The 20,033-nt window shown below is 42.7% G+C and overlaps 1 protein-coding gene across 9 annotated transcripts in view; it reads right to left on the bottom strand.

The window, feature by feature from the left end:
• Positions 1-19,492, bottom strand: part of zdbf2 (zinc finger, DBF-type containing 2) — a 28,557-nt gene extending 9,065 nt beyond the window's left edge. The window contains exons 1-4 of one of the 9 annotated variants that reach the window (XM_068036118.1): positions 19,396-19,414; positions 11,118-11,278; positions 8,675-8,726; positions 2,296-2,401 (exon numbers count right to left, since the gene is read on the bottom strand). In XM_068036118.1, coding sequence (XP_067892219.1) covers positions 2,296-2,401; positions 8,675-8,691 — 123 coding nt within the window. In that variant the 5' untranslated portion in view covers positions 8,692-8,726; positions 11,118-11,278; positions 19,396-19,414. Of the gene's footprint in view, positions 1-2,295; positions 2,402-3,084; positions 6,585-8,674; positions 8,727-11,117; positions 11,279-14,554; positions 14,639-15,676; positions 15,912-19,395 lie in introns of those variants that run through there. The other 8 variants (XM_068036117.1, XM_068036120.1, XM_068036112.1 and 5 more) reach the window with 8 other exon arrangements.
• Between the last annotated feature and the right edge of the window lie 541 nt (positions 19,493-20,033).

Genomic DNA, 20,033 nt, shown 5'->3' with positions numbered 1-20,033 from the left:
ACATAAATCTCACTTTGCAGCCTGTCCAAGGCCTTGACGTCCTTACTGAAGTGTGGTGCCTGGAATTGGACTCAAAATTCCAGCTGAGGCCTAATAACTATTTATAAAAAGGTGCAGCATAACTTCTTGCTTTTGGACTCAGCCAATATTTATAAAACCAAGGATTTTGATTAAAATTTAACGACAGCTTTATCAAATTGTCCTGCCTTCTAAAATTAGTAAGTGTGAATCCCCTGTTTCTCAGTTCCTGCACCCACTTTAAAATTGCATTTCATTTATATTGCCTCTCCATTTTCCTCCCAAAATAAATCATTTCACAAGTAACATTTCAACTGGAGAGGGGATGAAACTCTGATAAAAGATGACAATACAGCAATTGCACTTGGAAGCATCCCTTCCAAACTGACGACTCACCACCAGCATTTGGCCACTGTGCACACGCATGCAGCCATTACGAGGCAAAATAAAAACAGCATGTAAAAAAGGAAGCAAGACATTCAAAATCTGGCCTGCACAGTCAAACTGTGCTGAAATCTACAATCACTCGACCAAGGAACCCAACATTTAGGAGCAGGACAGCAACTGGAACCAAACTATCGAGCAGGTCCAGTTTGGAAGATCAGTGTGCCACAGCCTCATTTAATAGTCTATCAGAAGCTCATTCTACAGAAACCAAACAATTAAACTCCAGGAGCAGTGCATACCTCCGGATATTAGTTAGCAGTGAACTGATTAATACATGGAATAACAGCCATTTTTATTTTCACAAAGCTAACTTTTACAAAAAAAATTTAATTGTGAATTTGGCTGACACTGTCCCTCAACTTCCCACAGGTTGAACATTGGCCTGCTCCTAGGCCACTGCTAATACCACTCCCCTCCGCTTTGCAGCTAGCTGGCAGGAGATGCCCAGTATCGCCCTGCCACGACTCACCTTCCTGATTTTCCCCTCTCTTCCACAAGGAGGCGCTGCAACCTCTACTGGGCAAGAATCCAACTGGGGAAATCGGAAACATTGTCCGTTTCGTTCAGGAAACAAAATAATTTACATAGTGCCTTACACAACCCAAAGATGTCCCAAAGTGCTTCAAAGGCAACAAAGTACTTTTGAAATGTACTCACTGCTGTAAATGCAAGGAAACGTGGCGGTCAATTAGTTCACAGCAAAGTTTCACAACCAGAAATGTGACAATGACTGGAAAATCTGTTGAATGCTGTCGGTTGAGGGTTAAATATTGGCCAGGACACCAGGGAGAAGACCTCTGTTTGGAGTACTGCTGTGGGGCCTTTTTAATCCAGTCCAGGGGGCAGACAGAGCCTCAGTTGAACATCTCGTCTGAAAGACGGGTCCTCCAAGAGTGCAGTGCTCCAGCAATCTCACAGCACAGAAGACCATTCCGCCCTTAATGCCTGCTATCTGAAAGAGCTATCCAAATCAGTCCCACTCCTCTCCTCCTCTTCCCATTGCCCTGCAAATTTTCCCCTCGAATGTTTATCCAATTCCCTTTTAGGAGCTTTTATTGAATCTGCTTCCACCACCCTATCAGGAAGTGCATTCCAGATCATTACAACTCACAAAGCAAATAAAATTCTCAGCTCCCCCGGTTTCTTTTGCCAATCACCTTAAATCAGTATCCCCTGGTTCTTGTCAGTGGAAACAATCTCCCATCTACTCAACCAATTTTAAACATTTATTAAATCCTGCCTTTAACTTCTATTCTGAGAAAATCAGCTCCTCCAGTCTCTCCACATTACTGAGTCCCACATCCCTGGAAGGCTTTATTGATCAGTTCTGAAGGTCATCGACCTGAAAGGTTACCTCTGTTACTCTCTTTCTCCACAAATGCTGCCTGACCTGAGTATTTCCAGCAGTTTCTGTTTTTATTGCAGATTTCCAACCTCTGCGGTATTTTGCTTTTGTATTACTGTTTTAGTGATGGTGGTTGAGGGATCAAGTATTGGCCAGGAGACCAGGAAGAACTCTCCTGCTGTTCTTCAAACAGTGCTATGGAATCCTTTTGTTCACCTGAGGGGGCAAACGGAGCATCAGATTGACAGCACCTCTGACAGTGCAGCACTCCTGAGTGTTAGCCTAGATTATGTGAAGTCCCTAGAGTTCAGCTTGAACCTACGACCTTCTAACTGTACTGCTAGCAGAGAGCCAAAGCGATTGTTAATGTAACTGGCATGGTCAAGTATTGCTGTGCTGGATTAATTTTTTGTTTAAAACATACTAGCAGACAGTGAAACTCAACATTTAATAAAACCATTATGGTACCCACACGCAAACCTCACCTGATCCAGAGAGGTATACAACTCCTTACAGCAGCCACAATAGCCCCGCCTGCTCTGCCTCGAGAACGTTTCTGGAATAGGCTGTTCCGCATATGGTCCGTCACCACTACAAAGGCCAAAAACAGAACACTAATGGAATTAAACACACATCTTGCAGCAAGCTGACTTGTGCCAAGCTGGGCAGTGTTTTAAGCAGAACCACCAAACAATGGAATGACATTGTGTGCAGGGATATGGAAACTGCCGGTCTGACACTTTTATCAATAAGGACACACCTCTGTTGAGTACTAATTATACAGGTACAGTGGTATAGTGGTTATGTTACTAGTGGACTAGTAATCCAGAGAATGCAGTTCAAATCATGGCAATTTGAGAATTTCAACACAGTTTGAACAGAGGATGGGAATGAAAATCTGGTATTAACAAAAGTGACTGTGAAGCTGTTGGATTACCATGAGAACCCAATCAGTTCACTGATGTCCTTTAGGGAAGGAAAGCTGCCATCATTACCTGACCTGGTCAATAAAATGATTCCAGTCCCACACCAACATGGTCGACTCAAACTACCTGAAGTAGCTCAACAACTTGCACGGTTGCCTTGCTTCAGGACAAGTACAGATGGGTAATCAATCCCAGCCTTACTAGCAATGCCGAAAATGAATAAAATGGAAGGGGAGAAACAGAAAGCAGATTTTCAGACTGAACAGTTCTATCACATAGACACCAAGTGCCTGGTTAAGTTTGGTGGTCTAATGCACTTGGCATTTTGCTTCCACTTTATATAATCACCTCCAGTTTATCCTCTATTGCTACTGCATTGTCACTCAGTCTCTGCAGTTTTTTGCCTTTCTCCCCTGAAGGCATCGACTCCGTGCTGAGGCTCTGTTCCACTTGGTGCCAGATGCCCTCTTTCAAGTGGCTGATCTACTTTCAAGTGGGAGAGAGAGAAAGAGAGAGAGAGACCGACCAGCAGGGAGTGTATTCGCTCAAATTTGGACAACTTAATACATAAGCTGCATCAAGTATTATTAGCATTTATCAGTTTTACTAATAGTAGTAAGGTTTATTAGAAGTGGCAAAGCTTTATTAGCATTGGTAAGGTGTATTATCAGTAGGAAGGTCTATATATGTGTAATCAAGAAAAGTATAACTTTAGTTGAAGGTGGTACTAGCATTTAATAAGCACAGTAAATTCTACAATATGTAGGAATTATTCTAAGTTAATTAAGCAAGTAATTAAAGTGAATGAACTAATAACATAAGTAACAAAGGCAGGACAGGTGTTACGTTGCAGCTGTGGTATGTGGAAGCTCCTGGATGCCAAAGCGACCCAGGACAAACACGTCTGCAGAAAGTGTAAACAGCTAGAGGAATTCCGGATCAGGATTATTGATCTAAAAGCTGAACTGCAAACACTGCGCAACATAAGGGAGGGGGGAGAAATACCTGGACACTTTGTTCAGGAGGATGGTCACACCTCTTAGAACAGGGTCATCTGTTTTGGTCAGCAGTGAGGGACAGGAGGATGTAACCATGAGTGAGGCAGGTAAAGAGATTGAGTAGTGGTCGAGATAGTGGAGGAGCCTCAGACTTAGCAATTCTCAAACACATCTGAGATGCTCTCAACCTGTGTGGACGAAAGCAAGGTCTGATGAGCAGACTGGCCATGGCACTGTGGTACAGGACGCTATTAAAGTGGGGGGAGCAAAAAGGAATGTAGTGGTAGTAGGGGATAGTATAGTGAGGGGAATTGACACTGTTCTGTGCAGCCGAGAGCGAGAGTCCAGAAGGCTGTGTTGCCTACCTGGTGCCAGGGTTCGGGATATCTGCTCAGGGCTGGACAGGAACTTGGAGTAGGAGGGGCAGGATCCAGCTGTCGTGGTCCATGTAGGTACCAACGACATAGGTAGGACTAGGAAAGACATGCTTAGACAGCATGACAAGCTAGGTAACAAACTGAAGAACAGAATCTCCAGAGTAATAATCGCTGGATTATTACCCAAGCCACGCGCCAATTGGCAGAGGGCGTAGAAGATTAGTGAAATGAATATGTGGCTCAAAGACTGGTGTGGGAGAAGTGGGGTTTGGTTTGTGGGACGCTGGCACCAGTACTGGGGAAAGTGGGGACCGTACCGTTGGGATGGTCTGCACCAGGACCATGCTGGGACCAGTCTTCTAGCAAACCGTATAACTCGGAAGTCGAGAGGGCTTTAAACTGAACAAGGGGGCAGAGGGATCAAGCTTGGGTAGATGTAGCAAATCAAGGGGTAGAGTCAAAGCAGGAGAGCAGAATAGTAATATGGGAAATGAAGGTCAGAGAATGACAGGAAGGGACAGAGAGAAAAAAAACCTAAGAATACACCAACAGTCAAGAGTAGATGTTACAAAGATAACAAAAAGACAAAACTAAAGGCTCTGTATCTGAATGTATGTAGCATTCATAACAGAACAGATGAACTGATAGCGCAGATTGAAGTAAATAAATATGATCTGATAGCCATTACAGAGATGTGGTTGCAGGATGACAAGGTTTGGGTCCTCAATATTGAGGGGCATATAACATTCAAAAATAATAGGAAGCTAGATAAAGGTGGAGGGGTAGCACTGTCAATCAAGGATGCCATTGGTGCAATAGTTAGCGATGACCTTGGTTCAGGAGATCAGGACGTAGAATCGATTTGGGTGGAGATGAGGAATAGTAGGGGAAAGAAGTCACTAGTGGGAGTGGCCTATAGGCCCCCTAACAGTAGCCACAATGTAGGACGAAGTATCCAAGAAGAAATAATGGGTGCTTGTCATAAAAAAATGGAAATAATCACGGGTGATCTTAATCTACATATAATTTGGAAAAATCAGACTGGCAATAGTAGCCTGAATGAGGAGTTCATAGAATGCTTTTGAGATAACTTCTTAGAGCAGCACATTCTGGAACCAACCAGAGAGCAGGTTATATTAGACTTAGTATTGTGGAACGTGACAGGATTAATTAATGACCTCAGAAAAAATACACCTCTAAGTAGCAGTGACCACAATATGATTGAAATTTACATCCAGTTTGAAAGAGATGAGTGAGTCTAAGACTAGTATTCTGAACTTAAGTAAGGGCAACTATGTGGGCATGAAAGCTGAGCTAGCTGAAGCGAACTGGGTTACTAGGCCAGGAGATAGGTCAATAAAGAAGCAGTGGCAGACATTTAAGGGGATATTTCAGAATAATCAGAATAAGTATATTCCTACTATAAAGAAAAATTCTAAGGGGAGGACCCACCATCTGTGGTTAACTAAAAAGTTAAGGAAAGCATCAACCTTAAGGAAAAAACATACAATTGTGCAAACATGAGTGGCAGGTCAGATGATTGGTCAAAATGTCAAGAATGGCAGAGAATGACTAAAAGGTTAATCAGGAGAAAGAAATTAGAGTATGAGAGGAAGCTAGCTAGAAATGTAAAAATGGATCGCAAGTGTTTCTACAGGTTTTTAAAAAGGAAAAAGAGCAAGTAAAGTGAGTGTTGGTCCTCTAGAGAGTGAGAATGTGGAGCTAACAGTAGATAATAAGGAAATGGCGGAGGAAATGAGCAAATATTTTGCTTCTGTTTTCACTACAGAGGATACAAAAAACTTTCCAGTAATAGCTGTAAATCAGGAGGTGGAAGGAAGAGAGAAACTTGGTGAAATTACAATCACCAGGAAGCAGTACTGACCAAACTAATGGAGCTGCAGGCTGATAAGTCCCCAGGTCCCCAAGGGCTTCATACGAGGGTCTTAAAAGAGGCAGCTGATGAGATACTAGATGCGTTGGTGTTAATTTTTCAAAATTCGCTAGATTCTGGAAAAGTTCCATCAAGACTGGAAAGTAGCAAATATTCAAGGTGTGGTGTGGGGAGCGGGGAGGCAGAAAACAGGTAACTGTAGGCCAGTTAGCTTGACGTCCATCATGGGAAAGGTTTTAGAATTGATCGTTAAGGAGGCTATAGCTGGGCACTTAGAAAAACTCAAGGTAATCGTGAATAGTCAGCATGGTTTTATGAAAGAGAAATTGTGTTTAACCAATTTATTGGAGTTCTTTGAAGGAGTAACATGCACTATGGATAAAGGGGAGCCAGTTGACGTACTGTACTTGGATTTCCAGAAAGTGCCACATAAAAGGTCATTGCGCAAAGTAGGAGCTCAGGGTGTAGGGGGTAACACATTGTATTGGACAGAAGATTGGCTGGCTGGTAGAAAACAGAGTATGTATAAATGGAACAAAAACAAGAAATGCTGGATTCACTCAGCAGGTCTGGCAGCATCTGTGGAAAGAGAAGCAGAGTTAACGTTTCGGGTCTGTGACCCTTCTTCGGAACTGACAACTGGGTTCTTTTCTGATTGGCAGATGTGAGAGTGGAGTCCCACAAGGGTCTGTGCTGGGGTCTCAACTTTTTACAATTTATATCAATGACTTAGATGAGGGGAGCGATGGCATGGTAGCTAAATTTGCAGATGACACAAAGATAGGTAGGAAAGTATGTGGTGAAGAGGACATAAGGAGGTTGCAGACCGATATAGATAGGTTGAGTGAAAGAGCAAAAATCTGGCAGATGGACTATAATGTGAAATTTTTCACTTTGGCAGGAAAAATAAAAAGCAGATTATTTCTTAAACAGGGAACTGCAGAATTCCAAGGTGCAGAGGGATCTAGGTGTTATAATGCCTGAGTCACAAAAAGTTAGTATGCAGGTACAGCAAGTAATAAAGAAGGCTTATGGAATGCTCTCTTTTATTATGAGAGGAATTGAAAATAAAAGTAAGGACGTTATGCTTCAGTTATACAGGGCATTGGTGACACCACATCTCGAATACGGTGTGCAGTTTTGGTCTCCTTATTGGAGGCAGTTTAAAGGAGGTTTACTAGACTGATACCTGGAATGAGCGGGTTGTCTTATGAGGAAAGGTTGGACAGACTGGGCTTGTTTTCACCGGAGTTTAGAAGAGTGAGGGGAGACTTGATGCAAGTATATAAGACCCTGAATGGTCTTGACAAGGTGAACGTGGAAAGGATGCTTCCTCTTGTGGGCGAGTCCAGAACTAGGCACTGTTTTAAAATTAGGGGTCACCCTTTTAGGACAGAGACGTGGAGAAATTTTTTCTCTCAGAGGGTTGTGCGACTTTGGAATTCCCTGCCTCAGAAGGTGGTGGAGGAGGGGGTCATTGTATATTTTTAAGGTGGAGGTGGATAGATTCTTGTTAGGCAAGGGAATCAAAGATTATCAGGGGTAGATGGGAGTGTGGAATTCGAGTCAAACAGATCGGCCATGATCGTATTAAATGGTGGAGCAGGCTCGACAGGCTGAATGGCCTACTTCTGCTCCTAATTCATATGGTTGTACGGTATTCTAGGCTTCCACCACTGACTTGATTTCCACTGCGGCCTGATACACTCCACTCCAACAGACAGAACATATTACCTTTTGCAATATCCCAAAATTCTAAATATCATTTGTGTTAATCACGGTATCATGATGAGGGGTATAAGGGCTGGGAAGTACGATTCTGTTTATACTCTGTAGGCAACCAATGCCCAGTGAAGTTAGAATCTGGATTGTACTGCCTGAGTGTGTAATGAAGACAGATTCAATCGTGCCTTTCATAAGGGAATTGGATAATTATCTGAAAAGAAAAGAAATGTGCAGGGCTACAGGGAAAAGGCGGAGGAGTGGTACTAGCTGAGTTGCTCTCTGAGCCACGATGGACACCATGAGCCAAATGGCCTCCTTCTGTGCTATAACCATTCTATGTCACACAGAGGGAAGAACAAAGCTTTCTATACTCTACCCCAATATGCTTCAGAAAAAAAATCTTACTGCATCAATGTCGACATTTCCCCATTTCTCACACCACGCAGTATGTGGCCTCAGAACGAGACTGCCAAACTAAAATGCATTTTTGTGCCAGGAGACCAAAAATACTAGGAGTTGGGCTAAGGGTGCTCAATGCCATTTCCTACAGGACCCTCGCAACCAACAGAGAAGACGAGGCTGGACTGAAAGGTTCCCAGAGCTGGTGACCAACACAGCATCCAGGCCCTTCAAATGCCATCATCCACAAATAAAAATGTTTCAATCTCTGCCATATTGTATCCCTTTCCCTCAGTACACCCTTTTTCCTTTACGAGGCTCTGATATTTTGCACAATGTGAACAGTCCCCTCCAAACAAATACCTTGGCAGTCATTTCCTTCAGGCAGATGATGCTTCAATAACATGTGCTGGGTACCACTTCTAATTCCCCTCCTTAACCACCTAGCTGTACATCAGCCTTCTAGTTCGGCATGGTGTCTATTCAACCAGCTTCCTTTCCCAACAGATCCAAACCCCTTTTGGTTTGCCATTTGTCCAACTTACCTGGCACTGTCATTCATCTCTGCAAAGCACTCACTCACTCCCCTTTGTGCACCTGTCACAGATCAAATGGAAATTAAATGTTACTGAATTCTATGCCTCAGGATTTTGCCGGTTACAAATTTCAGGTACTGCCTTAGATATTCTCGCAGGTACAGTGGCCCCAGTAACTTCTGTAAATGGTTGGAGCATCCTGCATTTAAGATCGTACTTGCACTGCCCAACTATAAAGTAAGAAAGAACTTGCATTTATATAGCACCACTCATGACCTCAATGACCCAAAACATAGAACAGTCATTGTTGTAATGTAGGAAATACAGCAGCTAATCTGTGCACAGCAAGTTCTCACAACGAGCAATGAGATAATGACCAGACTATTTTATTTTGAAAAGTGATGTTGGTTAAGGGATAAATATTAGCCAGGACACCAGGAAACTCTCTCCTGCTCTTCCTTAAATAGCGCCATGGGATCTTTTACATCCAAAGAGAGCATACTGAATCTCTGTTTAATGTCTCTGCTGAATCCCTCAATTTGAGCATGTGAAAAAAAAATTCCATTTGAAAAATTTTTGCCCTTCAACATGCTCGAACACAGTTAGAACCTCTGCTCGCTCTCCAGTTAGCAGCCCCATCAAACAGCCCTCCTCCATCCCCCACCATGCACTCGCATCCTAACCAGTGTTGTGCTATTCTGTCTGGGTGAAGTCCTGTGTCTCCACATGGTGTAGACTTCCCTTTGTCTTTGCCTGTTCAAACACGTTACTTTTAGCCTGTCTGCAGTGGGCTTCTGGTCAATTTCCTCATCTTCACTACCAACTAAAAAATGAATGGGTAGGCAGAGAAGATGATTCCAATTTCAGTTCAGAAGACAGACTGGATAGGCTGGGGTTGTTTTCCTTGGAGCGTAGAAAGCGGAGGGGGGACCTGATTGAGGTATACAAAATTATGAGGGGCATTGATAGGATAGATAGGAAGAAACTTTTTCCCTTAACGGAGAGGTCAATAAGATTAGATTAGATTAGAGATACAGCACTGAAACAGGCCCTTCGGCCCACCGAGTCTGTGCCGACCATCAACCACCCATTTATACTAATCCTACACTAATCCCATATTCTGACCAAACATCCCCACCTGTCCCTATATTTCCCTACCACCTACCTATACTAGTGACAATTTATAATGGCCAATTTACCTATCAACCTGCAAGTCTTTTGGCTTGTGGGAGGAAACCGGAGCACCCGGAGAAAACCCACGCAGACACAGGGAGAACTTGCAAACTCCACACAGGCAGTACCCAGAATCGAACCCGGGTCCCTGGAGCTGTGAGGCTGCAGTGCTAACCACTGCGCCACTGTGCCGCCCAAGTAGGGGGCATAGATTTAAGGTAAGGGGCAGGAAGTTTAGAAGGGAGTTGAGGAAGAATTTTTTCACCCAGAGGGTGGCTGGAATCTGGAACACACTGCCTGAAGGGGTGGTAGAGGCAGGAACACTCACGACATTCAAGAAGTACTTAGATGAGCACTTGAAACGCCATAGCATAGAAGGCTATGGGCCAAGTTCGGGGAAATGGGATTAGTTAGGACAAGTGCTTGATGGTCGGCGCAGGCACGTTGGGCCGAAGGGCCTGTTTCTGTGCTGTAAAACTCTATGACTCTAATTTTGGGGGCATCCAAAACAAGAAGCAACAAATATAAGGTAGGTCACTAATAAATCCAATAAGGAATTCAGGAGAAACATGTTTACTCAGTGAGTGGTTAGAATATGGAACTTGCTACTACATGGAATAGCTAAGGCAAATAGCATAGATGCATTTAAAGGGAAGCTAGATAAGTACATGACAGAGAAAGGAATAGGATGATATGCTGATAGGGTGAGATAAAGCAGGGTAGGAGGCGGCTCGTATGGAGTATGAATACAGGCATGGACCAGTTGGACCAAATGGCCTGTTTTTGTGCTGTACATTCTGTGGAATGTTATCAATAAATGAAAATACATGAGGGGTAAAAACAAAACCAGCCAATTTCAGAGTGGCAAGACTTGGAGATTAAGCCAATTTCTGACACAAGCACGTTATTTTTTTCAAATCACAAGTTGAAGTCCCGGAGACAGAACAGTGACGTTAACATCCAGAGGGCATAAAATGTCTGGGCCTCTGCAATTTCAAGTTGAGCTCCATTTACTACCCTTTATTTGACAGCCCTGCAACAGCTGATCAACTACTAATACAAGGTAGAACAATATATAATTACACTCCACTTCAAAAGTACTATTGGCTGTAAAACACTTTGGGACAACCTGACGTTATGAAAGGCACTATATAAATACAAGTTATTTGTTCTTGAATAGATTTAGGGTCACTGCTTTCTCAAACCAACAATTGCCCAAACACACAACACATTACATAAAACACATTAGCAACAGCCTGATGAAGAAAATGGTGTATACCTCTTTGCCTTTTGGGAAAAAGTTTGGCAATGTCCGTCCAAGTTTAATTGAGGGGTTCTTCACTCAGAGGGTTGTGAATCTTTGGAATTCTCCACCCCAGAGGGCTGTCGATGTTCACTCGTTGAGTATATTTAAGGCTGAGATAGACAGTGCTTTGGGCTCTAGGGGATCAAGGGATATGGGGATCAGGCGAGAAAGTGGATTTGAGGTCAAAGATCAGCCATGATCTTACTGAATGGCAGAGCAAGCTCAAGGGGCCATATGGCCTACTCCTATTTCTTAGGTCTGCCTGATTAACAGGGAGCTTGAGTGGTTTACAGAGGGCTCTTAATTTCCAAGGTTAAATTCACACTCTATCATTTGTAAATTGAAATATACATAACCATAAACAGACACACACAAAAAAGCAGATTTGAATAAAATGAAAGCTGTAATGAAAACATACACTGATGTTTACAAGATGCTACCATCACATCACCAAACATGTCTACCAAAGGAATTATGCTGCAGGGTCTAAAGCAGATTTCTGAAAAAATATTGGATAAAGGGAAAAAAAGGAAGCTTACGGCAGATTCAGAGGGCTGTAAACAGCGGAGGCCCCAGAGGAATATAGAAAGTGTAGGGGGAATACTTAAAAAAGTAATTAGGAGAGCTAAGAGGGGGCACAAAAAAACACTGGCAGGCAAGATAAAGGAAAATCCCAAGGCGTTTTATAAGTATAAAGGACAAGAGGATAACCAAGGAAAGAGTAGGGCCCATTAGGGGCGAAAGTGGCAATGTGTGTGTGGAGCCGGAGGACTTTTCATTTGTGTTCACTATGGAGAAGAACGATGTAGATGTAGAGATCAGGGAGGGGGATTGTGATACTTGAACAAATTAGCATTGAAAGGGAGGAGATATTGGCTGGCTTAAAAGTGGATAAATCCCCAGGCCCAGATGAGATGTATCTCAGGCTGTTAGTGAGGCAAGGGAGGAGATTGCAGGGGCTCTGACACAAATTTTCAAATCCTCTCTGGCCACAGGAGAGGTGCTAGAGGACTGGAGAACAGCAAATTGAATCTGGAACACACTGCCTGAAGGGGTGGTAGAGGCAGGGACCCTCACAACATTTAAGTATTTAGATGAGCACTTGAAACGCCATAGCATACAAGGCGACGGGGCCTAGTGCTGGAAAATGGGATTGGAATAGATAGGTGCTTGATGGCCAGCACGGACATGATGGGCCGAAGGGCCTGTTTCGGTGCTGTATAACTCTGACTCTATACAGAGCTTGGTATAAATTATGTTAGTATCAATAGCAGCTCCTGTTCAGTTAAAACAAAGATATGCAAGTAGCACATCCACAACTTCACACATAGTGGCTTCCTATCCTTGTCAGTGTAGACGCAGAGAATGGAAATGTGAAATGTGCCCATGGAGGGGAATGAGGGCTACAACTAATGGATCAATTTACCTGAACTCCACCTGTTCCCAAGCATGTACTATTACTCTCTATTTATCCCATCAATAGTGAAGTATTTTTGCACTTTTCAGTATCAGTTTTAAGGAAATGAAAAGATTGATTAGAACCCTGGATTAATTACCTGCGAAAAGGAACTGTTAAACTGTTCAAAAAGGAGCATGCTGGGTTGACGACATTCAAAAAACCCTTCTTCAACAGACTGTCTAGAAGATTAAAGATAAGACAGCTGCAAGGCCTTGAAAGTCTGAGAAGCCGTTGTAAATATCAGTCTGTGTAACCATTGTTTGGAGGGGGTGGGGCAGAGAATGGAAAGTTACTGGAAAGTGTGTTTTTGCCAGCAAGAATAGTATAAAACAAGCCTTTTTAATAAGATTCAGGAGACAGTCCACAGGACTGACTGGACCAAGCCCACAAGACAGGTCAGGAAAGCTTGATACATAATATTATTAATCTCTCAGTCCCCCGAAGCAGAAAAATTGGCCATTCTGAGTTGAGTTGTAGTACTGACTTAAAGGTTATAGGAGTCTCTCTCTCTCTCTCTCACACACATTTTAAGCTTGTTGCTTTTTAACGTTAATAAAACTATTATTCTGGAAAAGTTTAAAAAGTCTTGGTTAACCTGATCACTGATTATCCTAAAGAGTTGAGTGTTCAAACAAAAACCCAATATTTGCTTTGCATATGTTCTATAAGCAGGACCTACCTGCTGCAGAAAGCTCATGGGGTGCACTGGCTCTGATACAGCAGCAGAGAGACACAATGTCCAATCAGCCAGGAGTAGATTCACAGCCTACTGTCACTGTGCACAGAGCTAGCCTTGCAGTTTGCAGGATGGCTTTTACTAATTGCTTCGTTCTTGAGCAAGAATAAAGCTGGCTTTTAATACAAGAGACATTGGTCCAGGACCGGGATTCATATTGCTTTTGTGTACACAATTAATAGCAATCAAAGTACATTCCAGTATATTGAACAACAGCATCTGTGCTGATGCGATGCTTTCTATCCCAATGGAATTAATTCAATGCATTGGTTAAATAAACTTCAGAAAGAAAAACCTAGTGCATTCTTACTATTGAATGCCTGATATTTAATACCCTGAAATAGGCACATGGAACATTAGAAAGGGCATTGCACAGATGTTGTGCTTTTAAAAAAAAAAAAAATACACGATTGTCACACAAGGCAGTGTGGCATCACTCGCTGTTTACACAAAGTGGTTAATGACCTCCCCAGTGCAGCTCACTTAGTGGCTGCATTCAGTAATTGCAAAACATCATACTCAGGCATGTGGTTCATAAAACATTGCTTCAGAGGCAGGGCGCTGTGCTCCAACAGAAAAGGAAAGGACTTTTATTTCTACAATGCCTTTTATAGCCTCAGAATGTCCCAAAGTGCTTTACGGCCAATGAAATACTTTTTTTTCCTGAAACATAGTCACTGTTGTAACATACATAACGAGACAGCCAATTTGACAGGACATCGAAAGATGACGCCTCCAACATTGCAGCTCTGCCTCACTGCTGCACTGCGAGTGTGTCCTAGTCTTTGGAGCAGGGCTTGAACTCACGGCCTTCTGATTCAGAGGCAACAGCGCTACTGACTGAGCTGTGGCTGACACAGGATACGTAGTAACCAAAACCCACTGTGCTAAGTCAACAGCAAAGACTTGCCAATTCATATTATGAATGGATGCCTTCAGTAAAATAGCAGAGACATGTTGTAAGGATATGCCAAGTCCGTTTCCCATTTTATAAAATTTGTTGCAAATTTACTGATAAATGCAAGAAATAAAATGCAAATAGTGATTGATGGGGAAAAAACAGATTCTACCCAGCAATGTTCCAGCAAACGGGGGAACAGCCGAATGATTAAACTACTTGGTTTTCCCTGCTGCCTTCTCCCCACCCTATCCTCCAATTATTTGGTACAGATGAGGTGGGACTCCTTCAACCCCACTTCAATTTTGCCGCCTTACCTCTTCTCTCCCGAGTGCAAATAATTCATGGATTTGGCTTTGTTGGTACCTCGCCCCAAGCAGCCATCCTTCAAGTACTGCCCTGGACAACAAATATCAACAGGTTATTCAATGGTGAAGGCCATCACAGAAGAGCCCAACCCTATCCTCCTCTGACACACTCAAAACACTAACAGCAGTGCCACTAAATTGTGCTCAGGATAAGAACTGTCCTAATTTCATCCCCCCAGGGGCCAGCGTTGTTGAACTTCACTGCAGTGCTCTCAATGCCCCCTCATAAGATCATCACCTCAAAACAGGCCCAGAATAAAACCTAGAACTTTTCCACCTGTATGACTCAGTATCATAAGTTCAACCATTGGGTCAGAATTATGATTAATAAAATCGCCCTCTCCATGCAATATGAACCTGTTCTATGCAGAATTAAAGGTAGTCCTCAAGTAGACCAGAAAATATAGTCCAATTCACATTAAATGCAAACTATGCTGGCCGGTCTATTCAGCAACATTGACAGAGACCAGGGACTAAGCCTGGTTAAGTCTGAGCCTGCAAGTCACTGAAGGAAACTGGGTAAGAGTAAATGGTAAAATGTACTGGGTAAAATGTATAGTACATTTCAATTATGAAAAAATTCAAATTCTTTGACCAATAGTTATGCAAAGAAGCATGCAGCTCAAAAGGCAACAGCACACATTTAAATAGCATCTTTAATGTCATAAAATATCCCAAGTCACTTCACAAGACAGGAGACAAATTTTGACCCCGAGCCACAGAAGGAAACATTAGGACAGACTTGGCCAAAAGCTAGGTTTTATGAAGCAACCTAAAGGAGCAGAAATTTAGTGAGGCAGAGAAGTTTAGGGAAGAAATTCCAGAGTTTGGGCCTAGATAGCTGAAGGCGGGGCCACCAACGGTGGAGCAAAGAAAACCAGGATGCACGAGAGGCCAGAATGGAAGAACGCGGATGATTGTAGGGCTGCAGGTGATTACAGAGCTAGGGAGGGTCAAGGCCATGGAGGGATTTGACAACAAGGATGAGAATCTTAAAATTGAGTTGTTGCTAGACCGGGATCCAATGTAGGCCGAGTACAGGGGTGGGGAATGGGTGACAAGACATCTTACCTTTGTCACTTGGAGTTATTTCCAGTCTCGTTTTGCACGTTGTTTATATATCAAAGCTTGAATAGCATGTTGGCGCCCTGATACAGATCAGTTTTTTCCTATTTTTTTCATAATTCATGGACATGATAGTGTATCCTAAATTGCAGGTACCTTATTTTGTTAAGTTGTCTGTCTAGGCAATCTAAACCCACATTGCACATTAGAGAATGTTGACATCATAAACATTCTGAACCCACGCCACACAATAGACAAAGTGAATGTTCACAATGTAAACAGTCCAAGCATGCACCACACATCATCATAGTCATACAGCAGAGGAGGCCATTCAGCCCATCATGCCTCATTGAAAGAGCTTTCCAATTTAGTCCTACTCTCCTGCTCTTTCCCCAGAGTCCTGCAGATTTTTCCAATTCCAAGTATATATTAAATTCCCTCTTGAAAGTTACCAGTAAGTCTGCTTCCATCACCCTTTCAAGCAGTGCATTTCAGATCATACACGCTATGGAAAAAACTCTCATCTCCTTTCTGATTCTTTGGCCAATTATCTTAAATCTGTGTCCTCTGCTTATTGACTCTCCTGCCAGAGGAAACAGTTTTCCTTATTTTACTCTATCAAAACCCTTCATAATTTTGAACACCTCTATTAAATCTGCCCTTAATCTTCTCTGCTCCAAGGAGAACAATCCCAGCTTCTCTAATCTCTCCACATAACTGAAGTCCCTCACTTCTGGTACCATTCTGATAAATCTCCTCTGCATCCCATTCAAGGCCTCGACGTCCTTCCCAAAATACAGTGCCAATTTGACAATACTCCAGCTGAGGCCTAATCAGTGATCTAAGAAGTAGGCCGAGAGAATAATAGTGTGATGAAATGTGAAATCTTAAGTAGATACATTTTTTTTTAAATTTAAATCGCAACTAGAGTTAAGTTCATTTGAATTCCTAGATGGCTGTCTGGCTCCAACTCATTCAGAGACAAGCAGTAGGCTGTTCTTCTATACAACTGAGTCAGGCCAATGAATTAATGGGCAAACTTGCATATAGCAGGAGAAGCAACATCAGAATATGTTGTTGACACCTAAACATTTGGCGTCAGCTGGGTCACAGAGTATGTTACGAGTGCCTAAACCATTTTTGGGCAGAGTAAAGCAAGTTCAACTTAAGCATCTAACCAGGCTATATGTATCTAAACTGAGAGCACTTAATACCAGTAGAAAATGCTTTAAATGGAAAGTGTATTATTCCCGAATAATAACACTGCTCATCTTGATCATCTATTATAGAACCTACAGCACAGAAACAGGTTATTTGGCCCAACTGGTCTATATTCAACACTAACCTCCCCCCACCCTTCTTCAATGTATCCCTCGATTCCTTTCTCCCTCATGTGATCTAGGTTTCTCTTAAATGCATCTATTTGCCTCAACTACTCCATGTGGTAATGAGTTCCACATTCTAACTACTCTTTGGATAAATAAGTTTCTCCTGAAATCCCTATCGACAACCGTAAAATTTTATTTTGAAGAAAACCCAGTTCTTTACCAGAATGAGAGAATATGTTCTCGTTACAAAGTAGGATGTAATGAAACACTTGTACTGATCGTAACTTCCTTGCAGACCTGTAATCTAATGCAAGTCATGCCACGTGCCTTTTAAACGTACCTTCCGCAGACATAATAGACCACACTGCATGCTGCAGAATGGAGACCATCCTACTACTTGCGAAGAGAAACAGACTTTAGGCAATTAGGTCTCAGCGATCGCATACTCGCCTGTGTCATTAGAATATGGGTTCAAGCCCCATTGCAAAGACTTGAGACTGACATAACTGTTCACTACTGAGGGAGCACTGCATGGTCAGAGATGCTGTCTTTCAGATAAAACATTAGACAGGAGGTCCAATCTACCTACTCAAGTGGATGTAAAAGATCCATGGCACTAAAGGAAAAGCAGGAGCATTCTCCCTCGTGTTTGACCCCAACATTTATTTCTCTATCAACACCCAAGAACAGATGACTTGATCACCATCACGTCGTTGTTTGCTGTGCACAAATTGGCTGCTATGCTTCCTACATTACAGTGACTAAACTTCAAAAGCACTTAACAGTCTGTAAATTGCCTTGGACATCAGGAGGTTGTGAAAGGCACTAAATAAACAGAAGCCTTTCAACACGACTATTCAAATGTAAGAAGTGACACTAATTTCGACAATCTTGGAACTTCACTTATGCATTAAAATTACCTATTTAAAGAACCTATTTCATGCTAAATGTGCAACCTCTGGAACTCGCTACTTCTATGAACTGGTTAAGGTGGACCCAAGGTGGCGATTAGCACAAGGGCAACTTGCCAATCTGGATAAAGCATATTATGTACACATGAAGATCCACCGAGCCAGAAGCTCAATCAGTTGTACCTGACAATTTTTAAATTCTAACTAACAGAATTTTCAAGATAAAGTCAAAGATGTGAAAATCTCCATCACCAAGTACCAGAATACTCACACGTAAACCACTGAATACAGAATTTCACAAACTGAACTTTCTTGTATGCTGTTTAAAATTGATAGATTACAGCGCCTGTATCAAATTACTTCCAACCAACGTTATGCATCTAATAACTGACCTGAGCAGCAAGGGCGTATTTCTATTCGACAACCCTGACACTGCAAAACTCCCAAAGCTGCTACTGGATCCCTGCCACCTATTCAACATAATTAAGTGGGTGCTGCAGTATAACACAAGGACGTACACTTTAAACTAATTTTTCTACTGTAGCCCGCACTTCATTTAATGCAGAAGTAATGCAGAGCTGCTGGGTTTGAAGAGAAGATGCTAATACAACAATTCATCCAAAAAGTATTTTTTCTTATCAATGACATTCAAAAAAAGATACATGGGATCAATACAAAATACTTTAATTTTTTTTTAATCCAAAGTAAGCCCAGCCTCTGCTGTCACACTTGTGCAAAATATTGGTCAATCTTCAGGGAGACAGCAATGAATCTGCACTATATATTAGGTGTAAGCCTATAGTTTTGAAGGACGAAATGATTCGCTTAGGGCTTAACATATTGAAAAAAAACACAAATTCAAGTGCAGGTTTTGAACTCAGGAAGCAGAGAGCTTACGTTGACTGCTGCACATGTACAAGCTCAGACCTGACAAATGTTGCTCTTTCGCAAAGACAATTGCTAATTTTGTCTTTATTTAGAAATAAAGTTTTGGTAAATACTATTCAGAAAATACATATCTTTAAATGGGTCTGTTATGACTCTCATGCTCGCCAGAATGCCACTTGAAACACTCTTTACCACCGCCCCCCGACCACTGACAGCTCAGCAGCAGCTTACAGACAGATCTGTGGTTGGGGGGGGCGGGAAGAAAGATTAAGATGCCACTGTGCAGGTCAAGGAGATCAAAATAAACCCATTTCACTTTAGAGCAGATATATTATACAACTGAGCAGTGGGAGCACTTGTTTCCAAGGTACTTCATCCCCACACCAAAAATAACTCTCGGCAATCTCCTCTCCCTCGGGGTTTAGAAGAGACAGAAAGTGACACCATGCAAGTTGCAACATTAAAGTAACAAGTAATTGCGCGGTCACGCTTGAGATCATGGGCTCGCTCCCCTCCCACACACTCCACTCTTCCAACCGAGCGATCGCTTCCCACATTCCACCCTCCCAGGTTTAAATCGTTGCCCCCTCCCCCTTACCGTGTCTTTCGAGCGCGTCGATGTGCTTCCACCCTCACGGTCAGAGTTCACCTCCTTCCTTCTCTACTTCCTGGCCACTGTTAAAGGGGCAGCGGTCGTCTACTGGCCGCCGACGCCGAACCGTGGCCGCGCCCACCGTTAAAGGGATCCTCCACTTCATGTTTCTGACAGGCAGGGAGGGAACGCCCACCCTGCTGAACATTAAAAAGACAGGCAGAGCTAAACTGCCTGTGAAGCAGGCAAAAAAAACACACACACACACATACACAACCTGCTAGCGATCTTAAACCGAAAATGCTGAAAACACTCCAGTCGGTCAGCAACTCTGGAGAGCAGAGACAAGTGCTTCCATACCCTTCAGGTATGGACCCTATCTCAGAACATCACCTGCCAAGAGTATTGCAGGATCCATTTTAAACGTTTCCTCTGGCTCAGCATTCCTAAGGGTAATGCACAAATGCAATCTAGCCACTTCCATTTGGAACGATGCAAGGTTTGAAAATGAGAGGCTAATGCATTCTCTAATCCTTCCATGTTAACAAACGGTCTAGACTAGAGGTTCTCAAAACTGAGAAGGGCACAACAAAGTTGGGGGGGGGGGGGTGCTAATTGAGGACAAGTTGGGATAATAAGCAAAG

The sequence above is a fragment of the Heterodontus francisci genome, chromosome 7 (genome assembly GCF_036365525.1).
Source record: "Heterodontus francisci isolate sHetFra1 chromosome 7, sHetFra1.hap1, whole genome shotgun sequence".
NCBI lineage: Eukaryota > Metazoa > Chordata > Chondrichthyes > Heterodontiformes > Heterodontidae > Heterodontus > Heterodontus francisci.
This window is presented reverse-complemented; position numbering and strand designations above follow the sequence as displayed.